Source organism: Ceratotherium simum, chromosome 13 (genome assembly GCF_057802395.1).
Source record: "Ceratotherium simum simum isolate JZ-2026a chromosome 13, ASM5780239v1, whole genome shotgun sequence".
In the NCBI taxonomy this organism is placed as follows: Eukaryota; Metazoa; Chordata; class Mammalia; order Perissodactyla; family Rhinocerotidae; genus Ceratotherium; species Ceratotherium simum.
In genome coordinates this window covers 38019397-38047326 of record NC_141912.1, presented here as the reverse complement: position 1 = coordinate 38047326, position 27930 = coordinate 38019397, and the positions used below count along the sequence as shown (strand labels likewise).

Genomic DNA, 27930 nt, shown 5'->3' with positions numbered 1-27930 from the left:
ATTTACTGAGGGCCACCGTGTGCCAGGCGCCGTTCTAGGGTACAGCTGGGAACAAGGCAGACCCCAACCCCTGCCCTCCTGGTGCTTATGTTCTAGTGAGGGGAGACAGAGGACAAATACATATACACACATATCCCCATGTGTGTCAGGTGGTGATGAGTGCTGTGGGAAGAAGTATAATAAGATAAAGGGATAGGGAATGCCAGGGACAAAACTACTATTTTATATAAAGTGGTCAAGGAAAGATGCTCTGAGAAGGTGACGTGAGCAGAGAGTCACAGAAGGTGAGGGAGCAAGTACTAAGGATACTGGGGAAAGAGAATTCTAGCTGTAGGGATCAGCATGTGCAAAGGCCCTGAGGCGGAGCCCACAATGCATTTATAGAACAAGCTAATGTCTTTGCAGTGCAAACACACCCATTTGTACTTTTCCTGTCTCTCCCCCTCTAGAGGTCCATAGCCCCATCAGCTGTTGCAGCCAAACTTAGTCATTCGAGTCAGGCAGACTGCAACTCCAGACCCAGAAGAGGTTGCAGTCAGGGAGCTCTGGGGTTCCTCTGAGGAATCTTATTTTCTCCCTCTGTAAAATGGGGTGGATAAATTATCCCTACTCTGCTTACTGCACAGGGTGGCTGTGACAGACACACGGGAGGTGCAGGAAGACGCAGGCCTGTAAACTCTGCTCATTCAGAGCAGGCTGGCCACCGCTTCTCTGATTGTCACTGTTTCACAGACAGGCCTGGAGTATTATTTCGTTTGTCCCAAGCTGCAGTGTTTCTCAGTGGGCATGCTGTCAGCGTTTGGGGCAGGAGAATTCTTCATCTCACAGGACTTCCCCATACACTGTGGGATGCTTAGCACCCCTGGCCTCAGCCCATAGCTACCAGTAGAGTCCCAGTCATTGTGAGACCCCCAGAACTCTCCCCCACATTCCCAAATGCCCCTTGGGAAGGCAGCACCTTTCCCAGCTGAGAAATCTTGGATGTGCAGCTAAAAATAAAAAGGGTTTGAAAAGCACTGATGCCATCCAGCTTTCTTACTTTAGAGATAAAGAAATGGAGGCCCAGAGAGGAGACGTGATTTGTCCCAGGTCACGCAGTGAGTTAGGGACAGAGCAGGACTAGGCCCAGGGCTCCTGACTTTCCTTTGCTCCAGCATTTCCCAGTCTTCACCATACAGAAATCCCTCAGGTCCAGGATGCTTATGAAAATACAGATGCCCAGGCCAGTTCCCTGGGGTTCCATTTTAGGAGGCCCAGGCTGGGCCCACAAATCTGTGTCTAGTGCTTCTCATACCTTACTTACTATGTGCAGAATCTCCTGGGGTCTTGTTAAAATACCAAGAATCTGCATTTCTAACCAGCGTCAAGGTGATGCTGGTGCTGCTGGTCCAGGGACCACACTTTGAGTGGCAAGTCCCTACATGAATCCCTACGGTCAGGCAGTTTAGGGAATTGCTTCATCCCAGGGCCTGGAGTGGGGTTAGACTCTTGTGAGGAGCTAAAAAAAAGATGAAAGCCCCACCCCAGAAACTCTGATGTAACTGTTTAGGGTTCTCACCTGGGCTGCGAGATGTTTTAAAAGCTCCCCAGGGAGTCTAATGATCATTAGTCAGGGTAGAGGTCACCGCCATAGTCCATTCCTAGTGGAAGGAGGCTTTGTCCACAGAGGGTGGGGGTCTCTGGAGCTCAGTCAGCACTCACAGACCCTCCCATTGCGTTTGAGCTAATGGCTCATTGGCTTTGTTGAGCAGAAGTCTTCACTGACCCTGCCCAGTGAGTCAATAAAGGTGAGTCAATAAACCTGCCCCTGTAGGAGGCTCCCCAAACCCTAGAGTGGAGTTCTCTGACACAGGTCAAAGTTCCTTAGCCCCAGTCTTGCCTCGTTTGATTGATTTTGGCTGCCGGGCTTTCACTTCTCTCCACGATCCTAAATCATCATAATGAGCTGCCAGGTAGCTACCTGTCTTGGCAAAACTGATGCCAAAGTGCCAGGAGGCATAAGTCAAGAGGCCTCTGCTTGGGAGAGGGGGCCCAGCTGGTCAGTTACCCCCAGGGAAAGGACAGACTGCTCATGAGGGTCTTGGGTCTGAGAGGGTGGAGATCGAGAGATGCCAGATGCATGAGGTGGGACAAGTAAGGCTGAAGATAAGCGCAGACCAGAGGCACGTTTCTGGATTAACAGCAGGACATGGAAGCATGGAGCTTGTCAGCATTGGCAGGTTTAGGCCTGTGCCAGGAAGACCCCCTCGCCCTCCACACTCCACACCGGTGTCCACTTAGGGGAAACTTGTGCCCTTGGCTTGAGCCCCTGAGCCCCAGTGACAGAGACAGGGCCCTTGTGGGAGGCAGTTGGCATCAGGTCAAGAGTGCAGGCTCTGGAGTATGACAGACCCGGTTCCCATCTCACTCGGCCACATTGTCGCAGTGTCCTTGGGCACACTGCATCACCTCTTAGAGCCTCAGTTTCCTTGGCTATAAAATGGGTTAGTAATAATGCTTCCTAGGGTTGTTGTGGGCACTGTATGCAATGATGTTTGCAAAACCGGCACCTGCTGAGTGCTCCATAACTGTCAGAAACCAGCTCCTCGCTGACCAAGCTCCCTTTTGTTTTCAAGGTCACGCTGCTTTCCTTTGCTGTGGAGTCAGAGTGCACATTTCTCGACTACATCAAAGGAGGGTGAGAAGAGATGCAGCTCGGTCTCTTTGGCATCAGGGCGAGGGAGGGAGCCCCACACATCGACAGGAGCAGCTCTGGCCCCACTCTGGCCTCTTTGAGGCCCTGGCGGAAGCCTGTGATCTTGGGCTCTGAGCAGACGCCCAGAGCCCTGCCCCTGGATCCTGAGTGGCTGCAGAGGGCGCTCCTGAGCCACGGAGGCCTGCCTGGGTCACATCAGGTCCCCGTGCAGAGGTGGGACCTGGAGGTGGTAGGGACTCCATGACAAAGAGAACCAAGGGCTTTGGGAGGTGGAAAGAGCCCTGGACGAGGGAGTCAGGAGACACAGTTTCCAGACCCCTCTTTGCCATGAGTTTGCTGGGTTACTTTGGGCAGGTCACTTTCCCTCCCTGGGCATCAGTTTTCTTCTCTGTACACACAGAGATTGGAGTTGGGTGAGTTCTAAGGTTCCTTCCTGCTCTGAGCTTCTGTTGCCTCTGGTCTGTCTTGGGGGCAGTAATTAACCTGCCCAGTGTCATCAGGGACCTATAAGGGGCAGAAGGGATTGGGGGATGAGCCAGGGGATGGTCCCAGGACCAACAGGTGGTCAAACACGAGTGTAAGGAGCAGAAAGAACCCGAGGGGTCAGCATCCAGGCCAAGGCAAGCAGGGAAGCCTCGAAGCTCCAGCCGGCAGCTCATGGAAAGAGAGCCTGACTCTGAGGTGAGGTTCTGCCCAGCATGCTCCCTGCTAGGACAGGTACCAGGTCAGGGTGTGGGTAGCTGAGAGCCCACAGGTGCAGGCAGGTGAGTGACTACACCTGTCTGGAGAGGAGACAGGCAGGACAGCTGCCAAAGGCTCATCCCAGCCAAGCGGGCACCTGGCTGCCTGGTTCTCCAGGGCAGAGGGAAGAGCCTGGCCCTGGGAAGCCACACTCACTCTCCCATGACACCACTCCCTGCTGCCTTGAACCCGCAGTCTCAAAGTGGCGAGCTCTGCTTCTGCCCACTGAGCAAGCACCTTCCTCTGAGCCTACTCCAGACCCTGCCTTCACTCCCTTCCCCCATCAAAACTGCTCTGTTCTCTAGCCTATTAAGCAACCACCCCTTACATTTCATAGAACCTGGTAATTTTCAAACCATCCTCATCCTATTTGTCCTTCTCGTTTGCATAGTGACCCCAAATTACAGAACACAGGGCCACAGGCCCAGCCAGTGGCAGAGTTCCCTCTGTCACCACAGGCTGCATTTCTTCCATGGTAATGGATAATCCTGGCCCTGCCTGCCTGACAGCTCCCAGGTGGGGTGTGATGCAGCTGGAGACTGGAGTTAAAGGGCTGGGTGCTGTGACGTCTCATCATCTCATCGAGAAGGAGCCCTCAGCTGGCGCCACGAGTTCGGGGCAAGTTAGAACGCTGGAGCCCGGCCAGCCCTCCCCCACACCTCTCTGGAGAACCCCAGTGACAGAGCTGGCCCCACGGAGCCAGAGCCCAGCCCGCTGCGTGTCCGGGCAGGCAGCCAATGGAGGCATTTGTCTGGGGATCCTCTCCTCCTTGGCCTCCCTCCCCGTCCACCTGGGCCAGGAGGAAAGGTATGGGCACCTCTGCCCTCACTCAGAGATGGAGCTGGTTGCTCAGCAGCCTGCGTTCTGCCCTTAGGCAGGAGAGGCAGGCCTGCAGGGAGTAATTTTCCCACAAAAGTCCCTGCTTTCCAGTCCCTTCCTTCCCTGTGTCGTTTCAGAACCCACAGCAGGGGAAGACTAGTTAAGTTAGTCAGTTAAGGAGTAAAGCCTGCCTCTGCCCTCACCCTTTATTTGGAAGAGCCAGGTGGACAGTGTACCTCAGCTGTAGTCCTGCAGGCCACAACCACCCTCCCAAGGGTGGCCCCGGGAGCAGGGCTCTTACCCTCCAAATGTCTCCCTCTAACAAAGACACCATCTCATTCCACACTGAGAGATCACGACAAACAGCAGATGAATAGAGTAGGTCAACTGCTATGACAAATAATCCCCCCACCTCAAGGCTTAATACAAATAAAAGCTTATTGTTCATTCATGGGGTGGCAGGGATGGGTGGGGAGATGCTCCACACAGTCATTCAGGGACCCAGGCTCTTGCCATCTTGTGGCTCCTTCTCCCTCAGAGGTTGGAGGCTACTGGATGCTCTGTCCCCAGGCAGCAGACGAGGGAGAAAGAGTGTGGGGAGGACTGTCTCTGGCCTGCAGACCCTGCCTTGGGTCTCCTGCTATGTCCTTCACCCTTCCTGGTGAACCTTCATGAAGGTTCCAGCAGCTCAGCCTTGATCAGGTGGAGAGAGGGACCATTTGCTAAACGCAGGTGAGGTGAGCCGTGTCTCATCTTACATCATCCCTAGCCCCAACTTGGAACCAGCAGAGCAGTTTCCCCAAGTGTGATCCCAGAACCCCCTGCTCAGAATCCCTTGATGAGGGCAGGGGATGTTTGTTGAAGAAGCAGATTCTGGGGCCCCACCTCAGACCAACTGAATTGGCATCCCTGGGAGTGGGGTGCTGGGGTCTCCTTTTTAAACAAGCTCCCCTGTTGGCTCTATGCTCACTACCATGTGAGAACCACAAGACTAGACTGTATCAGGGACTCAGGCCTTGTCAGCTTTGTTCTGTCAGCGTCTAGCACAGAACCCAGAACAGCCAAACCCTCAGAACGTTTCAACCCTGAATCTGAGTCCTCAAAACCTAACTTTTTATTGTGGAGAAATTCCAAACACATGCAAAAGTGGAAAGAAGGTATAATGAACCCCCAAGTCTCCTTCACCCAGATTCAACAATTACCAACTCATGGCTGATCTTGATCCATCTACTCTCCCTTTCATCCAGTTATTTTGAAGCAAATCCTAGACATCATATTTCATCCCCCAAATATTTCAGGATGTATCTCTAAAATATAAGGACTCTCTCTTTGTAAAATATAACCACAATACCGTAATCACACCTAAAAATTGACCAGTTCCTTAATACAAAATATCTAGTCAGTGTTCAAATTCCCCCAATTGTCTTATAAAGTTTTTTAATGGGCTTATTTGAACCAGAAATCCAGACAAGATCCATATATGGTGATTGCTTGATTTGTCTCTTTATTCTCTTTTCATCTGTTGGTTCCCCCAAGCAGCTGAAGGATTTGCTAACACAAATTCCTGCAGCTCACCAAGGGATTCTGATTCAGTAGGTCCACAGGGGGCCTGAGACTCCTCACAGGTTCCCGGGTGACCTCGACGCTGCTGGTCAGTGGGCCACTCTTCCAGTAGTGCTCCGACAGAATTTCCCACAGACTGGCTTTCACTGGCTGCATCCCCCGTGGTGTCATTTAACACATTCTTCTGTCCCCTGCATTTCCTGTAAACAACTGGTAGATAGCTCTGGAAGCTCAACAGGAGTCAGGTTCAATTTTTTGGCAAGACAACTTCATGGGTGGTGTTTTGTTCTTCCCTCAGAAGATGCACAATGTCTATTTGTCTCTCTTTTTTGTCAAATAAGTTTTAACCCTGAATCTGACTCCCAATTTGAGCCAGAAATACAACGAGACCCTACTTCACTGGCCTCAGGTGGGCCCAGGGGCAGGGTTTGGGGAGGAAATAAATAACCCTAACCATGTGCCCACACAGAACATAATCATCTTCAGAGAGCTGTCACACTGCCTGACTCTTCTGATGCTCATGACAGTCCTTTGAGGGAGGGCATGGCTGGCGTTACTATCCCAGTTTTCCAGAACCGGAAGGCGATGAGTGACTTCACCAAGGCCACATACCTGGCGAGCAGCGGGGCTGGGGTGGAAGCCAGTTTCTCACTCCCCATCGAGCACTGTTCACCCTCCACAGCCTGCCTCTGTCCAGGTAACTCCTCTGCTGTTCTCCCTCTTCCAGGACCCAGATCAACTTCACAGTGGCCATCGACTTCACGGCCTCCAATGGTGAGTGAGGGGTGGGCAGAGGAGTGGGATGGGGAGGGGGGGCTGGACAGGGGAGGGCTTTTCAGGGCTGTGGTAGTTGGTCCTAGCTCTGGATACCCTCTGGCCTCATCCTCACCGAAGAGGAGGTTCTTAGGAGAACCAAAGATACAACCAAGGTGGGGAAGGTATCCCCAGGTTGGACCATGGTCGCTAACAAATCTGGGCTCTGGGCCTACATACCAAGCCTTGCCCTTGAGGACACCCAGCCTCCCTGGAGGAACAGGACAGTACTACCTGGGCCCACAGAGAGCCCTGGAGCGGAGGTATTACCTCACGGGATCAAATCCCACATCCTCTGTGCAGTCCAACTCACAGGCTGGAGGGAGAACTGGGGTCAAGACTGAGCTCTGTGGGCCTCAGTGGGGGCAGGGATGCAGCCCAGGAACCCCCATCCTCACCCTTGCTGGGGCTGCCCCAGCTTCCTTCCCGACTCTGACCTTCTCCAGTATCGGGCTGTGACCGAGTCGCCAGGAGCAATCAATGCCAAACTTACACGGTTAAAAACAGCACAACCTTCCTTGGATTCTGGACCCTTATTAGCGATGCTCAGTGCTCATTTTTGTGCCAATCAGAAGATGCCCAGGTCTTGTATTCCTCAGGTGTGTCAGAAACCCCTCTTAGGGCTGTGGGCCCGAGCATCATGGAGTGGAAGGATGTCAGCTGGGAGGGGCCTTAGTAATAATAACAGTGAGGAGAGTTGTAATAGTAACACCTGTTTAATCCTCACAACAATCCTATGAGGTGGAGACTATTATTAACCCCATTCTACAGGTGAGGAGACTGAGGCTGAGAGGTTAAGGAACTTATCCAAAATCACACAGCTAGTAGGAGGCAGAGACAGGATTGGTCCCTTGGCAGTCTGTGCTGTACTGCCTCTCATTAATAAATAAGTAAAATATGAACAATATTAGTACTGACAAGGGCTATGGAGAAAATTCAAGCCAGGAAGAAGGATAGGGAGTTTTGGGGGAGGCTGTAACTTTGAATAGCCTATTCAGGGAAGACCACGCTGAGAAGGTGACACTTGAGTAGAGACCCAAAGAGGCAAGGGAGCAAGCCATGTGTAAATCTGCGGAAAAGTGTCCCAGAGCAGAGGGAACAGCCATTGCCAAGACCCTAAGGTGAGAATGGTGAGAGGCTGGGACTGAGTGAGTGACAGGGAGGATGGGAGGAGATGAGGAGAGGGAACTGGAGGCCAGGTCCTGTAGAGCCTTGTGGAGCCTTGTAAAGACGTTGGGTTTAATTCCAGGTGAGATGGGAGCGTTGGAACATTCTGGGCAGAGAAGAGGCGTGATCTAGCTGCTGAGGTTTGACAGGCTCACTGTGGGCACCAGGGCGGAGAAGGGCGACCAGTTAGAAGCCTGCTGTAATCCTATATACAAGAGGAAGGTGGTGTCCTGGAGGAGGGGGAAGTAGGTGGGATTCAGGATATATTTGGAAGGTTTTGAACCAGGATTTGCTAAAGGATTGAATGTGTGGTAAGAGAGAAGGAAGGGAGTCAAGAATAAACAAAGTTCTGGGGGCCCTTGGACACCCTCTTCTGCATTCTCAGCCGGGGTGGCTTGTCCCCACGTCCTGTGCCGCAGGGAACCCCTCGCAGTCCACGTCCCTGCACTACATGAGCCCCTACCAGCTGAACGCCTACGCGCTGGCGCTGACTGCCGTCGGGGAGATCATCCAGCACTATGACAGCGACAAGATGTTCCCCGCCCTCGGCTTCGGGGCCAAGCTGCCCCCTGACGGCAGGGTGTCCCACGAGTTCCCGCTGGTAGGAGTCCGGGGAGAAAGGGCTGAGGGCTGAGCAGGCTGGGGGTGTGGTGCTGAGCGTGGGGTGAGGGCATTTCCCATCCTCCCCGCCTAGGGACTTAAGGTGCAGCCTTTGGGGTGGGGGCTGCCTGTGTCTGTAGGGGGGTTTGTGTCAGGGCATCCAGGAACCCACTCCCCACCTTGCTCACCAACACCTCCCCTCCACATCGGAGCCACCCACAGTGGGCTGGCCTCCTGTTCCCCACAAGACCAAGGTGGAGTGGAGACGTGGCTGCACTGTCCCCCAAGGCCCCCGAAATGAGGATAAAGGGGTGTGGTCGGGCATGGGCAACTGCAGGTAATTCCAGGAACCCCCTGAGATGGGGCCCTCTGGAGATGACCCCTCAGGCCCCCTCCTCTCCCTCCCTCCCATGAACTGGGACACTCAGTCGGTCACTGGATAGCTCACAGAAGGCGTCCCTCATGTGCCTTTGGAGTCCAGGCACTGTGCTGGGCACAGGACACAGGAGGATGGGTCAGCTGCCAGCAGTCATTTTAGGGTGTAGTGCTGCCCGGGGTTCCCTGAGGGAAGCAGCCAGGGCCCTTGGGGGCCTATCTGAGTAGGTACAGGGAGGGGGGCAAAGAGCAGGTAAAGACCTCCCAAGCATGCACTGCCCTTCAGTGGGGGGCCCTGGGGGCTCCCGCCCTTGCCCACCCCCTCACCAGAGAAGCGTCTAGGAGAGCCCAGGTCTGCTGGCCTCCCCACCCCGGCTCTGCCCCCACAGATCACCAGGCTGCCTTCCCTCCCACCCCTCCTTCCTGGGCTCAGCCTCCCCATCATCTGTGCCCCCAGAACGGCAACCAGGAGAACCCCTCGTGCTGTGGCATCGACGGCATCCTGGAGGCCTACCACCACAGCCTGCGCACCGTGCAGCTCTATGGCCCTACCAACTTTGCGCCCGTGGTCACCCACGTGGCCAGGTAAGTGCTCGGGTCACTAGACCCCTGACCCAACGGCTCACAAGGTGTTTGTTTCCACACCTGTCCTCTCAGGAAGGCTGGAGGGAGTGTCTCTGCCCATTGACTCGCCTTTCAGGGAGCCCTGACCCTAAAGAGACCCCCCCATCAAAGAGCTGTCCCCACTAAAGTGTTAAGGGTCTTGGGGGGGGATGACATGCCCAGAGCCCCTCCAGACAGACCTCAGCCCCCGCCCCGCCCCAGGAACGCAGCCGCGGTGCAGGACGGTTCCCAGTACTCGGTGCTGCTCATCATCACCGACGGGGTCATCTCGGACATGGCGCAGACCAAGGAGGCCATCGTCAACGTGAGCAGGGTCGGGATGGGGAGGGGAGGGGTCTCTGCCACTGCTTAGGGGAACCCAGGGGGCGTGCCTTTCCACTCCTTTAGTGACAGGCTTGGGGCGTGGCTTCTCCTCTCCCCACCCTCTTTGGACCACTCCTGGCTTCTCACGCAGAGGCTGGAGGGCCGGGCAGTGGGGTTTGGGGGGTGGAGGGCGCACCGGCTGATGAGGGATCCGGCTGGTGAGCTCTGTACCCACCTCTTAGTCACTCTGGGTGGTCCGCTCCCTCCAGAGGCCCATGGCTCCCTCATTAACCCATCTCTGGGACTGGTGCCCTGGACCCCAGCCTCGCCTGGCCAGGTAGAGGAGGTGGGAGGCCCAGGAACATGGCTCTCCCTACCGACTGGTCTCCCTGTATAAGGGGCCCCAGCCACAGCTGGGTTTCCCTTCGGGCCCACATAAAAGATGCCCCACATGATGGAGGCCCAGTGGCAGAAGAGGGGATGGGGGTGTCTGGCAGAAGCAGACCTGTGACCCATTTCCCCCTCTGCCTCCCTCCCTCTCGACCCCCTCTTCCTCGCTGGTTCCCCACCTCTGTTTCCCTTGGTCTGTGTTCCTGGCTGCCTACCCCCCACCCCCCCAACTCCTTTTTCTGTGTTTCTCTGTGTCTCCATCCTTCTCTCTTCCATTTCTTCCCTGTCATCCTCCCTTTCTTCTTTTGACCCACCCCTTTCTGTCCCTATCCACGACCTACCCTTTCTTTTAATTGGCCCCTTGGTGGGGTTCACCCTCCTCCATGCTCTCTCCCAGGCTGCCAAACTCCCCATGTCCATCATCATCATCGGCGTGGGCCAGGCGGAGTTCGATGGTGAGTCCCCATCCCCCTAGATGTTTCCCCAGAGACTCAGGCCCTTGGGAATGACCCTTCCCAAAATAGTGAGAGAGCACGCCTGGGCGTGGGTGACTGGGTAAGCAGGCAGGGAGTGAGGGTGCGTTTGTTTGCACAGGGAGGGGAGTGTCAGGGTGTGCACCCCACGCCCACAACCCAAGGCTGTGGGGAGGCGGCCCTGAGTCACTCCTCTCTCCTCCAACCCTGGGAGCCTGGGGAGGGTGGGGGAGCTGGACCGCTGGGCTGGAAGTCTGAGACTCACCTCGTTGGGCTCCTCCTGTCTCCTGGCCTCAGTTTCCTCATCTCTAACATGGGAGTCTGGTCCAACAGTCTCTGCCCTGAATTGGCCTGGGATTGGAGGACAAGTCCTCTGTCCTGCCAGGCCCAGGTGCCCACCATTAACTTCCCCCACCCCCATGCCATTCCTCCCCACACAGCCATGGTGGAGCTGGACGGTGATGACGTACGGATCTCCTCCCGGGGGAAGCTGGCCGAGCGGGACATCGTCCAGGTGAAGCCCAGACCCTGCCTGCCCCGTGGCAAATTCTAGAGCCCCTCTAGCCAGGCTGACCTCACACCCCCTTCTGAAGGCTTCTCTGGAAAGGGGCCCTGGAGGGGGCCCTGGGAGCCCCAGAGTGGCCTGGCCACCACAGAAGGGCACAGGAGTCAGTCCTTGGGTCACACTTCTCTGTGGGCTGGTCCCCTCTCTGCCATGTCTGGGACTCACCCCTGACATTGTTGAAGCCCCGACCAGAATGCTCTGCTGTACCCTCCCTGCGCCCCGGGCCCCACGGTCTCTTGCAGAGCACAGACCCTGAGTGCTTGCACCTTCTGCTGGGCTGCCTTGCCAGAGATGGCAAACCCCCCAGTGGCGGAGGCGGTGCCCTTAGTGTTGCTGCAGCCCTCTCCAAGAATGGGCGGCGCTCGGTCCATGGAGTCCGTGGCTTAATATCTCCAAGTAGGAGGGCAAATGTAATGAGCAGACAGGCCTTTGTCCTCAGGGAGTCCCTGCCCAGTCAAGCCTCACAGTGTACCTCAGTAAGCACATCCCTCCTTGAACCTGGCGCAGACTGAGTCCCTGGTGCTTAGGCGATTTGGAATAAAAAACTAACATTTTCCATACCCCCTGGATTAAAAAACCCGGAGTGGGGGAGGGGCCATTTCAGGTGTGGAGACCAACAAAGGGGGCTAGAAACCAGAGCCAGGGCAGCCTGGGAGGCGGGAGCCGGCTGTGCAAGGCCCTGGAGTCAGGAGGGAGCCTGAGGCTCTCAGGGGTGGGGGGCACCCCTGGGGGAAGCCGGAGGGACCTGACTTTAGGCGTTCGCCCAGAGAGGAAAGGGTTTTGAGAAGCAGGGCCAGAGGCAGAGAGGGCTCTGCCTGAGAGCGGGGAAGATGGGAGAGCCCATTTCCGGAAGCCAGGGGGTTCCTTCAGCCTTTCCTGAGTGCCGGCTGAGCGCCTGTGCTTGGTGCCAGGACTCGGGAGGTTAAGGACTCTTGTTCAGGGGTGCCTCCCGGCATGGACTAGGGGCTCATAAGTGTTCCTTGAGTGAGTGAAACAGCAGTGGCTACGAGAATTCACCACGAGGGGCAGGGGTTGAGTGATGTGGGCAGAGGCTGGGGAGGAGGGGGACAGGATCCCAGGCCTGGAGTTTGGCGGGCTAGCGTCCGGCAGGAGAGCTCGCCTGACCCTGCCTTCCCCCCTGGCCAGTTCGTGCCCTTCAGGGACTACGTGGACCGCACGGGCAACCACGTGCTGAGCATGGCGCGCCTGGCCCGCGACGTGCTGGCGGAGATCCCCGACCAGCTGGTGTCCTATATGAAGGCGCAGGGCATCCGCCCGCGCCCCCCGCCCGCCGCCCCCGCGCACTCGCCCCCGCAGTCCCCGGTCCGCACGCCCCCTGCCTCCCCCCTGCACACGCACATCTGAGCCTGGCCTGTGGCAGGGCTGGGGCCTGGGGAGGCCGGCAGAAGGCTGGGCGGGAGCCCCAGACCCCCCTACAGTCCGCCCCGCCCAGCCTTTGGAACGCGTATGCCTGGGAGGCCGGCAGGGGGCGGGGCCTCTGGAGACTCCTCCCCAATTTCCTGGCTTCGCTGACGCTCCAAATCTAGGGAGTTGGGGAGTACTGGTGGTGGAGGTGCGGTTCTGAGCCCCTGCTCTTCTTTTCTCCCCCTGACACCTGGTTCTAGCCCAGCCAGGAAGTTGTTAACAATCAGGAATTTGGGGTCCCCCTCAGCCCACCTGGGCAATCCCTGTGCTCCTGTATCACCCTGAAGCCTGGGCTGGGCCCCCCTCCTCCAGGCCCCGTCCTGCCCCCTCCTGTGGTGTCTACTCCTATACCTGGCCCCTAACCACCCCCCCACCCCCGCAGTATCTGTCGTGTCCCTAGTTCCAGTGAGCCCCGTGAGGCTGATGGGTTTGCAGGAATGCCTGAGCATGTGACTTCCCCCGGGACGCTTGCGTGCAGTGGGAGCCTTGCAGACTGTGAAGGAGAGGCTGTGAGGGTGGACCGTAGGCCCCATGATGGGCCAGGAATGGGGGCTTTTCAGGCACAGAGTCCTTTCTGGTGCCTCTCAAGCCCAGGATGACACTGGTTCCAGACACACAGATCCACAGGCTTCTCCTTGGTATGGGCTCACGGACGCCTCCACAGTTGACTTCCCTCCTCCCCCCAGAGGCTGCTCAGGGTCCTTGGTGCCCACTCCCTGCTGTCCACCTGGAGGCCTGGGCAAGGAGCAGCCCAGCCTCTGTACTCCCACACTGCCCCTCTATCCCACGGGGATAGGAGACGGGAGTCCTGAGTTCAAGCCCTGCCTCCGGCCCTGCCTGCTGTGGGAACCCAAGCCAGGCCCTTCTGCCTTCTGGGTCTCGGTTTCCACGTCTGTGAGGCAAGAGGGTTGACCAGGTGGTCCCGGGTTTACCTTCAGCTCTGATGTCCCGAGAGTCCATTCATCCCGTGGCCAGCTCCCCCATCCCACTCCTCACCAGTGCAGCCCCCTCCCCCAGGCCGTCTTGGCTCTAGGTCCACCCTGTTCCAAGCTGTCACCCCAGATCCACCCTAGTCCTTCAGCTTGGGCTCTGCCGTCTGAGCCAGGGTCCCTGCCCCTGCTGTGGGAAAGGTGGGCCCTCCCAGCCGCCCAGCCTTTACCCACGTGGGGAGCAGGTCATGCATGCCAGTCTCTCCTGCCGCATGGGGCTCCTCGGCCCTCTGAGCCTCCCGTGCCTGGACAGAGACCAGCCCCCCCCACCCCCATCTGCTGCCCCACACCGCTCCCTTCCTGTCATGCATGATGGTGGTGTTTCTACACTGTCTGGTCCCGTGCCCGTCTCTGAGACAGTCTCTGTGTGGAATTTGCCTTAAACTGAAGTAAACTTGGTTCTTTTACTAAGCTTCCCTGTTTTCCTTTCTCCTGTGAAAAATAGCACAGATGGTGCTGTGTGACAGAGTCCGGGTTCTTCTCTCTCTCTTTCTTCAATTCTTTTCAGCTGGATTTACTGAGCAGCTACAATGTGCCCGGGTCTATGCTAGGCACTGGGGATGCAGCAGTGAACAAAACACAGGCCTGCCTCCGCATAGAGCTCGCAGCAAACACAAAAATAAGACGGGGGAACACACAGTAAGCACATAAATAGGTAAATACCGTATTTGCAGGTGGTGATAAGAGTTACAAACAAGAATAAGAAGATAGTGACAGGGTGATATTTTAGATGAGGTGGTCAGGGAGGGCCTCTCTGAGGAGGTGACAGTTAAGATGAGCCCTCAATGAGAGAGGGAGGCAGGCTGATATCTGAGGCCAGAGGGCCCCACATAGAGGAAACAGCAAGTGCAAAGGCCCTGAGGTGGGAGCATGCTTAGTGTGTTTGAAGGACGGCAAGGAGGCCAATGTGGTTGGAGCTGCACTAAGGAGGGGAGAGTGCAGGAGATGGGGTCAGGGAAGTGAAGAATCCAGAATGCATAGGGCCTTGTAGGCCATGGTGAGGAGGTGAGAGAGAGGAGTAACATGATCAGATTATTCTCTGAAATAAATGGGTCCCTTCATTGCGTTTGATCCCCCAGTCACTCATCTCCACAAGTATTTACTGAGTGTTACTGCCAGGCCCGGCTCAGGTCTGGAGACACGGACACACACAGTTGCACCCGCAGGGGGCTACCCCGCAGCTCTGGAGCAAAGAGCAAGGAAATCCCACAACCCTGGGGTAGCGATGCCAAGCCAGCGGGAGGGCCCAGGGCCTGTGGGCACCCAAGGGGGCCTTCTGGCGCAGCCTGGACAACTCACAGGCCATGTCCCCAGGATGAGTTCCTGCTCCTCTGTGCGATGGGACCATCACTCCTCCCTTGCAGGATTATTATGCGGCCATCGGAGTGGCATGTAGGTATGCACACGTGAAGTGTGTGATGTGCAGGGGACCTGCTGCACTTTACGTGCACATTAACACCGTTTTCCTCCTTGTCCCTCTTCACATGTAAATCCCTGTGGCCCTCAGGGACCAGGATCACAGGGAAGGGGCCTGCTCCCTTGTCTGGCAAGTTTGCTCTCGGATCCGCTCTCCAGGCAGCCATTCTCAATCTGCACATCACAAGAAACTTGGTACTAATTACACTAAAGTTTGGGACTTGTTTACTTCTTATGATTTGATAGTAAATTAGAGCTGATTCATGCCGTCCCTGTAATTAGATGCCCCTCTGACTGGCTTTCCAATACGTTTTGAGTGGGAACCGGGTGGGGTCACAACTCAGGAAGAGGGAAGTTCTCGTAACCAGCGGCCCTTTTAACCTCACTTTGGGCGTCGTGGGAAAGGGTCTGGAGGAGATGCCACCTGGCAGAGGAATGAGGCTCAGAGCCACTGCCCTGGGGCACCGAGAGGATTTTTACTGCTCCACACTGTAGCTTCTCTCCTGGGTTCTTTCCCAAGGTGTGTTCCAGGGAACACTGGTTCCCTGGCATGGATTTTGGGGAGCTGCCTGCTCGGAGCCCCTCTCAGAGAGTCCCACTGCCCTTTAGGGTATTCAAGGCTCTGATAAGTCCTATAGCACAGAGACCAGTTTGACTTGGTTCAACCCAATGTTTCCCAAACTTTTTGACCACAAAGTCAGTGTGCGTGTGTGTTTAGCTGTAACACTATTACCAAGCAGAATGTGTTGTCTTGGGAATTTCAGTAGAGAAGATCTCCCTGGTTCCTAGGCCAGTAGAGAAGCCTGAGGCCAGCTCACAGGGGGCCAGAGGGAGGGCATGGAGTTTGGGGATTTCTCAGAGGAGATGGGAAGAATGGAGACCTCCAGTTGGCTCTGAAGAGAAAGAAGGGGCCTCAAAAGGAGCCCCTGCTCCAGCCATGTTGGGAAGAGAAACTACAGGGAGGAAAGGAGGGCGTTCAGAAACTCACAGGACCAGACTCTTGTTGCGTGGTTGACTTTGTGTTCCCTTCCTGGGCTGAGAGGTGGGTGTGACAGAGCTGGGGGAGGGCAGGCAGAGAAGGGAGAGGCGGCTGAAAGGCTCTCCTCGGCTGTGACCCTCCACCCAGGCTGTGGCTGGCCCCTCCCCTCACCCCCACTCAATCCCCAGGCCTTCAGGATTAAGGACCCCAGGCTGTCAGCCCCCAGATCATTCCTCTACCCAACTTCTCTGCCTTTGGAAGTCCCTTTACCACCCTCTTGTCCACTCAGATGCCCCTGAATTAATAAAAAAATGATAACAAGAACAGTAATGACCAACACTCATACTCACTTACTAAGCACCAGGCATCTTCTAGGCACTTTACATGTGTTAAGTAAGTTTATCTTCATAACAGCCCTGTGAAGAAGGTACTAGCATTATCCCATTTTCCAGATGAGAAAACCGAGGCACAGAGATGTTAAGGGACTTGTTCAAGGTCATACAACTAGAAAGTAGTAGAGCCTATAGGTATCTGAGCCCCGAGGTGGAATGGGAACATCGACCTGGTTGCCATTTAGTTGCTGTGTCACCTTTGCTGGGCCACCTGCCCTTTCTGCATCTGTCTCCCCACCAGTAAAACGGAGGGGATGGGCTCTAATGTCACTAAGGGTCTTCCCGGCTCTCTTAAATCTCAGCCTCCCATCAGCCTTTCCTCTCAGACGCCCGCCAGACCCCACCCGTCTCCCGGGGCCCTATCATGGCCTGGCTGGATGCTCTCCATCACCATAGCAGCCCCTCCCAGGCCCCTGGGGTGCCTGGCTGCCGTCTGCCTGCAGAAGAGGTCCCTGAGCCCTGCCCGGAAGGGGCGGGAGAGGTAGAAGCAGAGGATGGGGCTGACGGTACAATTGGAGTAGGCCAGGATGGTGCAGAGGCTGGATGCCACGAAAGCCGTCGTTGTGGCAGGCAGGCCCCTCACGGCTGCTACATAGCCCAGCACGGAGCAGGGCCCCCACATCAGCACGAAGACCACCAGCACTATAAGGATGAGCCCCGTGTTCTCCTGGTGCTCCCGGGTGCTCTCCCCCATGGGGCCACGGGGCTGTGTCCACAGGAGCCAGCCCACGTGGCTGAAAGAGCAGCCCAGCCCCAGCATGCATGGCAGGAAGGCCAGGGCTCCCAGGAGCGTGAAGTAGCAGGAGGTCCGAGTGGGGCTCGGGAGCAGGAGGCAGGCCCGCACCCCCACTGCCTCCTCCTCCACCACGACTCGCTGGAACAGCCAGTTGGGCAAGGACGCAGTGAGGCCCAGGACCCACATGGCCCCACAGAGAAGCAGGCAGGCACCCCGGCTGGACGGGAGGGCCGCATCAGGCCGGGCCACTGCCACATGGCGCAGAAGAGCCGTGGCCACCATGCTGTAGAAGGTGCAGAACATGGTGGCATTGTTGGTGGCCTGGCTGATGGTGCAGACCGCTGGGCCCAGCCACCAGTCGCGCCTCAGGAAGCTCAGCAGAAGCACCGGCACCACGCAGGCCAGGAAGAGCAGGTCGGACACCGTGATGTTCACCATGAGGCTGTCCGTCAGGGCAAGGAGCGGGCAGGGGGCGCCGGGGCCCCGGCCCACCACCAGCAGCATGAGCCCGTTGGCCAGCAGCCCCACCAGCAGGATGAGGCCGCAGACCCCGGCGAAGACGAGTCGGAGCAGTGGCTCGGGTGTGGCTCTGAGCCCCGCGGTGACCGTGGTGTTGGGCTCCATCCTGCTGCTCTGGACACACAAGGACAGCGTAGAAACCAGCCCGAGGCCGCCCCCCTCCTTCCCTGTTGAGCCCCCCTCCTTTCCCAGACCCTGCGTCCAGTGGGTGCCCTGGCATGCATTAGCCCCTTTAGACCTCACAACAACCTGATGGGACAGGCTCGTCAACGCCCTGGGTTCAAATCCCGACCCTTCTCCTTGGTAGCTCCATGACCTTGGGAAAATTACCTAATGTTTCTCTACCTCAGTTTCCTCAACCGTAAATAAGTGAGGAAATAAAGAGAATAAAACAGATGTCAACAGGAACTGTCGCTAAAGGGCGAGATTCAGGTAATTTTCATTTTCTTCTTTTTAATTTCTATTTCTAAAATTTCTGCAGGGAGTACAAATTAAATCTGATAAATGAATATCATATATATGTATATGATGTTTTTTAAACAAAACCTTGCCCTGCCTGTGAAACAAGCAGATTTTTATTTGAAGTTCAAGTACGAAGGTCCATGTGCAAGGGCTTTGAGAAGGCATAACGCCCCTACCAGTGGTTCCCTGCACATTGGAGTCATCTGAGGAGTTTCAAAAATACTAATGCAGGGGTCCCACCCCCAGAGATGTGATTTGATTGGTCTGGGCTTTGAAAGATCCCAGATGACTGTAAGGGGCAGACCAGTTCGGGAGCCGTGCCCTCTACACTTGTGCGGTGCTGGCGCCTGGCGGGGGGGCGGGCAGGGGGGGCAGGAGGGAGAGCGCTGCACCCCAGCTGTCAGATCTTCCTCCTCACTCCCCCTCCTTCCCACGCTGAAGACATGGGGAGCCCCCGACTGAGAGGACTCAGGCCGGGAGATGGGGTCTAGGCATCCCAGAGTCATCCCAGGGGCCGATGTCTCCGCCTGCCACCCCGCAGACCAGGCCGGGACCCCCAGCTTTAGTGAGGAGAGACTTGCCCATTAACTCAACAAATAAATATTTCCTGAGCGCTTACCCTGAGCCAGGTTCTGGGATCCAGCAGCAAACAAGACACTGGAGTCCTGATTCTAGTCCCCATCCCCTTTTCTCCTGCACTGGGGGTGGGGGCTGGAGAGACTCCTCTCTATCCGGCTCAGAGCCAGGGCTGGGGTCCCCCGAGCCCCTCCTGCAGAGCCCTGCCTAGGAGACTTGCTTGGTCTCTGGGCGCCATGGCAGCAACCTGCCTGAGGGCAGCCGAGAAGAGACTGGAGAGGGGACCTCTGCAAATTCTGCCACCTACACCCCTCCTGGGTCTCAGTTCCAGGGCCTGCAGGGGAAGGAGGAATGAGGCTCCAGCCCCAACACCCTGACTGCCCTGGATGAAAGCTGTATTTGAGCCCCTCTCTCAGCATTTGTCACCGCTTGTTTGTTTCTTCCACCTGGCCCAGCCCTGCCTGCAGTGACCTGACTGGAGGGTGAGGAGGGAAAGAGAGAGGGAAGAGGAGAGGGATGGGGAGAGGGAAAGACAGGCTTGAGGACCTGGCCCCTGCTCCACCCAAGTGTCCTTACCTGCCTATGAGACGCTCCATAACTTCACGGGTAAGCTTGTGGGCGCTGGAGCCTGGGTTCAAAACGCCCCCACCACCACTTGCTGGCTGTGTGACTGTGGACAAGATACTCAGTCCTCTATGCCTCACTTTCCTCATGTGTAAAATGGAATAACAAGCCCAGTCTCATAGGGTTGATGTGAGGATTAAATGAGGTAATACAAGTTAAGTGCCTGGCACGTAGTAGGTGCTTGGCAAATGATGGCTGTTGTTCTGCTCCTGCCCACCCTCAGTTCCCAAAGCTCTCTTCCCTAACACCCCTGCCCAGGCTCTGTTTTATCCTCCTGCCTTCCCCTTCTCACTCCTCACCCTGAGCTCCATCAGCCCAGTCCCACCCTCCTTTTCTTAATCAGCCTCAAGCTAAGTTGTGACCAGAGCCCCCTTGGCTGACATGGCCTGAGAACTCACCATTTGCCTGGAAGTTCACTCTGAAGTCTACCTTGAGTCCCTCCTGCTGCTCTCCTCACCAGCTTCGTGCTGCTCTGAGGTTCCTGGGCCCTGCTTGCTGACTTGGAGCCCTTTGACACCGGGAAAGACTGGCAGCCCCTCCACGGCTGTACTCTGCACAGAAGCTGGATCTAGCCCGACAAAGCCAAGAGAGGGCTCTGGGCAGGTGTGCAGTCCTTTCTAGCACCCACCTCTAGGGAACCTGAGCCAGCTGCCTGAGGCCGGGGCAGAGCTGAGATGGGAGGGGCAGGCCCGGGGGCCACTTCTGTACTGGGTCCCCCAAAGGACAGGGGCTCTATCCACTCTGCCAGCTCTCCCAGGAATCACAGCCTGCCTGCCTGCCTCATTAGCTCACGGGCCCACAGGACAGAGGTGTCGGTGCCTGCCAGGGCCCCAGACCCCAGAGAGAAGGCCATTAGCAACAGCAGGACCTGTCCCCACCCTCGCCCAGGGCCGGGCATCACTCACTGCAAGCCCACCTCTCCATCTCCCCGTCTCTCTGTCTTTCTCTCTGTCTTTCTCCGAATATACTACAGCCTAAAAATTGCTCGGATCAGGGAGAGGCTTGTGGGCTGATGGAGAGGATCCGTGGAAAGAGAAGACATTGGGGGTAAGAAAGAATCAGTGAGGCGGTCCAGTGAGAGAACTGGCTGGATCACAGGAATCACCCCGCAGATAGTCTAAAGGTTGAATGGGGTCCATTAAGGACATCGGATCCAACCTTTGGTAGCTTCTGATGCCTGAATCTTCTCCACCTCACCTCTTGCCAAGCGTCACCTGGCTTCTGCTTTGTATGCCTCTAGTGACAGAGAGCTTACTGCTGCTGAAGCGTCCCTTTTAGAATTGAGCAGAGGGATAGGGGCCAAGAGTGGAGACTTTGATTAAACAAGCAGGAAGGCCCTGTCCCCTATCTCCTGCCCTCCCTCTTTCTCCTTCGTTCTCTCTCTGCACGTCTGTCTCCTGAGCTGTCTTTGCTTGTCTCTCTGTGACACTGGGGTTTCCTCTGATTCAGCTGCAGAATTCACTGGTACCCGAATGATTACAAGGTTCCAAACTCAGCACCTTGCACACACTGGGCTCGAACACGGTGAGCATTATTGTGGTTAACGGTAAGAGGAGACAGACAACTTTGCAGCAAACACAGATGACAGGAGATAGTCCAACACTGAGAGGCCGTCTCTCTCAGGCTCTTAAAGCAGGATCCCCAAGGGCACTGAAAACGCAGCCCCGGTTACCATGTGCAGCCATCTTTCACGAGGCAAATGTTGTGCAATTCTGGGAACTCCCACGAAAGTTCCAAAGAGGAGCCCATGAGTGATCTGAATCCAGTTTCCCTGGCTGCTCCCCAGGCACCATCAGCCACACCCCAGCTGCACCTCGAGGGCATCCAGAAAGTGACACCTCAGGGCAGGGGGCTGCCCCAGGGGACACCATGGCCTTGGGGTAGGGGGCGGGATCCCCGAATGTGACCACTTAGAGGCAGATCTTGGGGAAAGGGAGTGGGGTTGGGGTTCAGGGAGACGGGGGAGGGGGAAGGGGGCATATCAGGGGCTATCAGAACACTGCTCTTCCCCAGGAATCGGATTCTGCTCAGAAGACACCCCACACTAGCAAACAGATACGGTGAGTGAGACGGGGTTCGCCAGCTGTGCCCGGCCCGGACAGTGGGGCTGCTTTAATGAACAGAGTACTTTGTCATTAACATGCTAGACCGATTCGTAATCAGCACCAAAGCAAGCCGCTTGAAAAGTTTCTTTCCCTCCTCTCAGCATTTATTTTTATTTCTGATTATATAAGGAATACCCAGTCACTGTAGATCTGAAAATACAAATACATATAAAAAGGAAAATAACACCCCCGCACATTCACCCTATAATTTTACCACCCAGAGATATGTGGCCAATACTGTGGTGTATTTTCCTTAAGTTGTTTTTCTAGACTTTTCCTTTCTTTAAAAAGTTTTAGGGGCCGGCCCGGTGGCGCAAGCGGTTAAGTGCGCGCGCTCCGCTGCGGCGGCCCGGGGTTCGCTGGTTCGGATCCCGGGCGCGCACCGACGCACTGCTTGGCAAGCCATGCTGTGGCGGCGTCCCATATAAAGTGGAGGAAGATGGGCACAGATGTTAGCCCAGGGCCGTCTTCCTCAGCAAAAAAAGAGGAGGATTGGCGGATGTTAGCACAGGGCTGATCTCCTCACAAAAAAAAAAAAAAAAAAAAGTTTTAAACTCCGCCCCGGCCCCAGCCTTATTTACCCATCACAGGCCTCATCTGGAGTGCGAAGGGTAGGTTAGCGTCGCCCCTGCCCTGGGATCCGAGTCCTGACCTGGGGAGGATTTTCCTGAACTGCCGAGCTGGCCCTCTCTGTTGTTGCTGTGTCCAGGCAGTGGGACAGGCGCTGAGGAGCAGGAAGCCCGGGGGCTGGCCGTCCTACCCGGCCGGGCCAGGGGGTCAGAAGCAGCAGACGGCTCTCTTCCGTGGCCTCTCCGGGGCCACCTCCACCAGCGAGCTCTTCAGGCGCTCTTCCTGCATCTTGAGTGACCTGTGTGACGACCCCAGGCGTCAGTCCTCTCTCTCACCTCCCGGGGGCAGCAGGGAAGGGCCCGTGGGTGCAGCTGGGGGGCTGGCGGGCTGCACCCCCTGAGCTTCCTCTCCCACCTGCTCTGCCCCTGCCCTGCGTTCCACACGGCACCAGGAAAATAGGGCCAGGGAGACTTGGGCCTTCTGTCTCTTTTCTGGCATTCTTTCCAGCCTACTGTGTGCCAGGCCCTGTGCAAGGGACTCTGATGACGACAATGAAGCCAACGTGTCCCTGCCTTGAGTGGTGAGGGAGACACAGAGGGGAAGAGTGATCAGGACCCAGGAGTGGGGAAGCACACAGGGGGCCTTAACACCAAGTCCTGGATTCCGGGATGAAGGAGGCAGCGTCGGAGCTGAGACGGAGCAGCGGACAAGGGTTCACTAGTAGAAAAGGGGGGTGCATTCCAGGCGGTGGGAAAGGCTCAGGGTCAAGAGAGGGCCTGGGGGTTGGGGAAGTAAAAGTAAAAAGTTCATTCCTTCACTCATTCATTCATTCACTCACAACATGTTTACTGTGTGCCAGGCACTGTGCTAAACCGTAAAGCCTAAGGGACTGAATGGCCAGAGAGAAGCCGTGGAGACAGAAGGGGTTCAGGGCTCCGTGGGCCTGGAAGCCACAGTCAGGAACTGGGGCTTTTATCCTAAAGCAAAGGGAAGCTACTGAGCAGTTGTCTGCCAGAGGGCATCGTAGGGGGATCAGGTTTACAGTTCAGCAAGCTCACTCTAGCGGCTTCGTCAGAGCGGGGACTCAGAGACCCTCCGGTCTAATACCCCTTCCCCGACTCATTTCAATCACTTATTGAGCACCTAGTCTGTGCCAGGCCGGGGAATGGGGGGAGGGGCTGAACCAAGCAGACATGGCTCTGTCCTCCCAGAGCTAGGAGCTACCTTCCCGTGTGGGAGGCCGACGGCAACAAGGAAACAGACAAGGAAACAGACAAAGGCCTGTGCAATTACAGTGTGTCAAGAAGGGCTGTGAAGGACACAACAGAGGATGATGATCCAGAACAGTTGGGGGGGGAGGCCCCTCTGAGTGACTGAAGCTTAGCAAGAGAGAGAGAGAGAGTGTGTGTGTGTGCAGGTGCACACAGGGACAGGATGATGGCACTGGAGATGATGCAGCCCATTGTGAGGCATTTGGATTTTATTCTAAATTCATTGGAAGTTACTAGAAGGTGGGGAGCTGGAAAGTGACTCTCTGGCTGCGCTTTACAGATGGGAAGACTGAGGCTCAAAGAGGGGCCATGAGACTTCTGGGACGTGATGCAGCTAATGGGACTGGTAGGACTGGAGGCAGAAGGCTCTCTGCATGGTGCTCTCCCTCCGTCCCCAGACTGGTGAGCCCCACGATGTCACAGGTGTTCCTCAGAGTGGCCTCCTGTCCCACAGGGAGGATTCTGGGTGGGGAGCGCGGGGCACACTCACCGGGCCAGGGTCACCATGGGCTCCAGGATGTTGTGACCCCAGGCAGCACTGCACTCTCCGAAGGAGACCCCCAGCTCCTGCAGGCCAGACAGACGGGGTGTGGGTGCCTGGGAGAGTCTAGGCGCAGCCCCCACCACCAAAGGCCTGGCAGTCAGACAGTCACACCCAGTACGTCCCTAGGCCAACCCCAGCAGGCGAGGCAGCCACAGTCCCCAGCCTCACCCTGCTGCCCACCGTCCCTCCACCCTGGCTGGCCAAGGTGTCAGAGACGTCGCCCCGGAACATTCCACAGCCCTCAGAGTGACAGAGGGAAGCCTGTGTCCCGACTTGGAGAAATGCCCTTGGGGACATTTTTAAACCATTAGTTATGTTTTTTTGATTTAAAAAATATTTAATTGGGAGAAATATTAGAAAATACAGCATAAAAAAGAATAAGTACAAAATATAAACTGCTATTCGGGTATATATTGCCATTCGGTTTTATATAATCTTTTATTGGGGGGCATAGGCTACATGTCATTAGACTGTTGGGGTAGAGCCTATGAAATCGCTGTTTCGGTGCGCCCCAAACAGTCCCCTCGCTGCCATCTCATAGTGGTCAGCCTAACCTGTGCCCAGATTGGCACCTGCTTTCCTGACTTCACCTTATTTATAAGCATTCACTCCACACCTTTAAATATTTTTCCAGAGCAGGATTCTTAAAGGCAAATGCTAGCCTCTCCCAGGAACCTCTACGATTTAACCACCAACGGCTGCCAAATGTTTGTTCTGATAAATCATACTGTAAAGAACATCCTCATAGAAACATGTTTGATTATACATTATACCCGGGTATCCGTTAACGTTATTCTCTGAGGGATTATTATTTCTGATTCTCTCTTAGGATAAGTTCCTGGAGGAGGAATTACTATGTCAAAGAGATGAGCCACTACTTTTAAGAGGGAAAAATTCCCACCAACCAGGAGCCGCAGTGATGACTCAGGATCATGAGAAGTGAGAGGAGACAGGAAGGAAATACAGCATGGAAAGGCCAGGAGGGGTGGGTCGGAGGCGGGCGGGGAGTGATTCTTTTTTCCTTCTTTGTTATTTTCCAGATTTTCTGGGATGTGGTCAAATTCTATTCGTAAATAAGTAGTATCCACCGTCTGGGGGTGGGGTTTTTGATGCCATCTTCCCAGGAAAGAATTTGGGTCTTAAGATAGAATAAATTAGAAGGAGTGTTATGTTAATTAGAGACCAGAGACGAAGTTAAGATTTGATTGGGAATTTTAAGTGAAGCTTTTAAAACCTTTTGACTCTGAGGATTTTTTTACGCAGTCAGGACATTGTGTGGGATCTGCTAATTCAACATTGAGGTTCAGCGTCAGGCCCCCCGTTACAGCCTCGTGTTTGGGTCTAAGGCCGGGGTGGGTGGAGGTAGACGTGGCCAGGCTGCTGTCCACTCTCCTGGCCTTTGGCAGGACAGGGGCGAGAATGGGCCATGGGTCCTTCTTGGGTGCCCAGGCCAGGAAGACCTATTCACTACCCTCCAGGGAGGAGTCTGCCCAGTCCAGGCAGGGGGAGGGTCCGATGCCCAGATGCTCACCTGGGCCAGTTGCTGCCCAGCCTCCGTGGGCACCTGCCGCTCCTCCTCGCAGTCCGTCTTGTTTCCCAGGAGAAGGATGACCACGTCGTCCGGCCCCGCCTCCTGCACACAGAACACGCTCCCTCAGCCACACACGCTGAGCGCCTGCTGTGTGCCAGGCCCTGGGTGGATTTGGTCCTGCCCTCCAGGACACTGACCGTGTGCCTCCTCCCTGCACATACACACACACCTTTCCATGTCACACTCACTCCACACCCTTCCACCTTGATGCTTCCCCTTCCATCTGCAGTGAGTCTGCCCCTCCTCTCTGCCTGCAAACATGTCACCCACTTTCCAAGGCCAACCTCAAAGGCACCTCCCCCAGGAAGCCCTCCTGGTTTGCTCCTGCCCATGCCCCTCTCTTCCTGTCTGTGCTGAACAGCCCAGCACTTGATTACACAGGCTGCCTTGGCTCGTTTCCTAATTGTTTCATGGACAATAATAATAACAGCTCTGTTTACTGAGTGCTTACTGTATACCAGGTGCTGTGCTGAAAGCAATTATATCAGTTAATCCCCACAACTCCTCTATGAGAGAAGTTGGAAATTTCTAGCTCAGAGAGGTTAAGTCACTTGTCCAAGGTCACAGAGTTGGGGTGGGGTAGTTGGGGTCCAAACCTAGGTCCTGTCAGACCCCAGAGCCCTGCTCCCCTCATACATTACCTTACCCACTTCTTTTGCAACTCTTTAACTAGACTAGAAACTTCTAGAGAGAAGACAATATGTCTTGCTTCATACCCCTACTGCAGAATTTCGGTATATATGTATCAGTTAAGTACATGGGGAAAGAACTAGAGATGCGTGGACAGAGGCGTTATCACCTCGAGTAGTAATAGAATTGCATTATTACCAGGTGTTAACAAGACATCACAGAGCTGCTGTATGTAGGAAAGAAATGTTCATGTGATAAAGGAAGTAGTTTGTTTTGGAGGCCATAGTACGTGGTTGTGGTTTCTTTATGCTACTATACTCCCAGCCCATCCAGCCACACGCCCTCAGTGAGTCATGTCACCCACGTGTCTGTTATGTCATTTATAATCCTAGGAGAATAGGGGGAGTGGGCAGGATACCAGCTCCCTCTTGACTCCAAAAACTGAGGCCAACCCCAGCAGCCATCAGCTCACCTGGAGACAGTCCAGCCAGTAGCGCACGTGGGCAAAGCTCTCCTGGGAGGTCACGTCGTACATGAGCACCACTCCGTCGGCCTTGCGGAGCAGCTGCCGCGTCATGCTGTGGTACCTGGGGCCCAGAGTTTGTGTGAGGCCAGGCCTGGTGGGCTGACCCCAGGCCCTGGCCTCTCTAGGCGTCAGCCACTCCATCTGCAAAGTGGGACAATCAACCGTTCCCACTTCTAATTGCTCCCCTTCAGACAGCGTAGTTATTGTTGAATAGGTAATGGTTCTCAGGGCTCAAATTTCAAAAGGTACCAAAGGCACCCAGTGAAAAGTCTGTCCCCCCGACCCTACCCCCAACCTGCAGCCACCCACTCCCCTTCCCCAGAGGTGACCAGGGTTTCCAGTTTCTTAAATATTTTTCCAGAGGTATTTTATGAATATACATAAACTTATATGTGCATGCACACGCATACATATAATACACACACACACCCTTTGTCCCAATTAACACAAATACAGTGTAAAACACTTACGGTACTCGCTAATGTTCAGTAATCTGTACTTTGTTTTTTCCCATTAATAAAATGTCTGGGAAGTATTTCCCTATTGGTCCATAAAGAGGGTCTTGCATCTTTTTTGTGGCTTCATAATATTCTACTGTGTGGACAGAGCCCAACTTACTTAACCGCTCCACTACTGATGCCGTTTAGGTTGTTCCCAAGGTTTCGTAATATAAACGATGTTGCTGAGGACGGTCTTGGCCCTTTGACATTATAGTCACGTGTGAGTTTGTCAGTAGAATGAGTTTCTGGAAGTGGAACTGTTGGGTCACAGAAGATGTGCCTTTCACATTTTACGTTTGCTCACTACCGCCTAACTGGAAAGTGGAAGGCCAGCGTTTTCAGGACAGGCGATTGGGCGGCCGTCCCGAGGGCCATGTTGGGATGACCTTCACAGATGCCCTGCCAGGCCGAGGGGGCCTCTGGGTCTGCTGCCTGGTCTCCCCCATGGGCCTCGACGCATGTCTCCTTCCCCGACCCCCTGAATCTTAGGGGGCGGATGCCTCTTTTTCCCTCGGTTGCCTCTTGCCCACGTTGGTTCCTCAAGGTTGGGGCTGCCCTCCACTGCCCGCACCCCGGGCTCAGCCCGGGTCCCAATATTACTAGTGTAGACAGTGTCATCACCTCTCCTGGCCAGCCGTGTCCCAGAGCTGCAGTGCAAAGCACTCGTTGTCCACCAGCAGGGTTTTGACCCGAAAATCCACTCCTAGGACACACAGAGGCGGGTTAGGCCTACTTCCAAGTTACCATCCAGGACTTCTAGCCAAGGCCTGTCCCCAACACCAGTGGGGGACAACCAGTGGGATGGGAACCTTCCGCTGCTGGGCTGCCCTCTGCTCTCCAAAGCCCATCCATCCTCCAGAGCCCCTCTCCTCCAAAAAGCCTTCCCTGACCACCTAGCCCACGGGGTTCACTCCCGCACCCCGATGTAGGTGCCAACGCAAGGCACC

At 55.6% G+C, this 27930-nt stretch overlaps 3 protein-coding genes across 5 annotated transcripts in view; 1 reads left to right on the top strand and 2 right to left on the bottom strand.

The window, feature by feature from the left end:
- The window catches only part of CPNE5 (copine 5), a 90679-nt gene extending 76736 nt beyond the window's left edge, over positions 1–13943 (top strand). For all 3 annotated transcript variants that reach the window (XM_004424202.3, XM_014782759.2, XM_087438524.1), the window contains 8 exons: positions 2616–2677; positions 6546–6592; positions 8218–8399; positions 9231–9358; positions 9599–9701; positions 10488–10545; positions 11004–11077; positions 12275–13943. In XM_004424202.3, the coding sequence (XP_004424259.1) occupies positions 2616–2677; positions 6546–6592; positions 8218–8399; positions 9231–9358; positions 9599–9701; positions 10488–10545; positions 11004–11077; positions 12275–12493 (873 nt within the window). In that variant the 3' untranslated portion in view covers positions 12494–13943. The remainder of the gene's footprint in view (positions 1–2615; positions 2678–6545; positions 6593–8217; positions 8400–9230; positions 9359–9598; positions 9702–10487; positions 10546–11003; positions 11078–12274) is intronic.
- Positions 13944–16651: 2708 nt separating this feature from the next.
- Positions 16652–17776, bottom strand: LOC101406113 (allatostatin-A receptor-like). Its single transcript, XM_004424463.2, has one exon. The coding sequence runs from the start codon at positions 17687–17689 to the stop codon at positions 16652–16654; it is 1038 nt and encodes a 345-aa protein (XP_004424520.2). The 5' UTR covers positions 17690–17776.
- Positions 17777–21979: 4203 nt separating this feature from the next.
- RAB44 (RAB44, member RAS oncogene family) overlaps positions 21980–27930 on the bottom strand; it is a 30935-nt gene continuing 24984 nt past the window's right edge. The window contains exons 10-14 of the mRNA XM_004424464.3: positions 27605–27686; positions 26430–26544; positions 25268–25369; positions 23683–23759; positions 21980–22219 (exon numbers count right to left, since the gene is read on the bottom strand). Coding sequence (XP_004424521.2) covers positions 22129–22219; positions 23683–23759; positions 25268–25369; positions 26430–26544; positions 27605–27686 — 467 coding nt within the window. The 3' untranslated portion in view covers positions 21980–22128. The remainder of the gene's footprint in view (positions 22220–23682; positions 23760–25267; positions 25370–26429; positions 26545–27604; positions 27687–27930) is intronic.

What these genes read in the sequence shown, in the direction of transcription:
- LOC101406113 (XM_004424463.2), bottom strand. Translation starts at nt 17,689, where the DNA reads ATGGAGCCCAACACCACGGTCACCGCGGGGCTCAGAGCCACACCCGAG.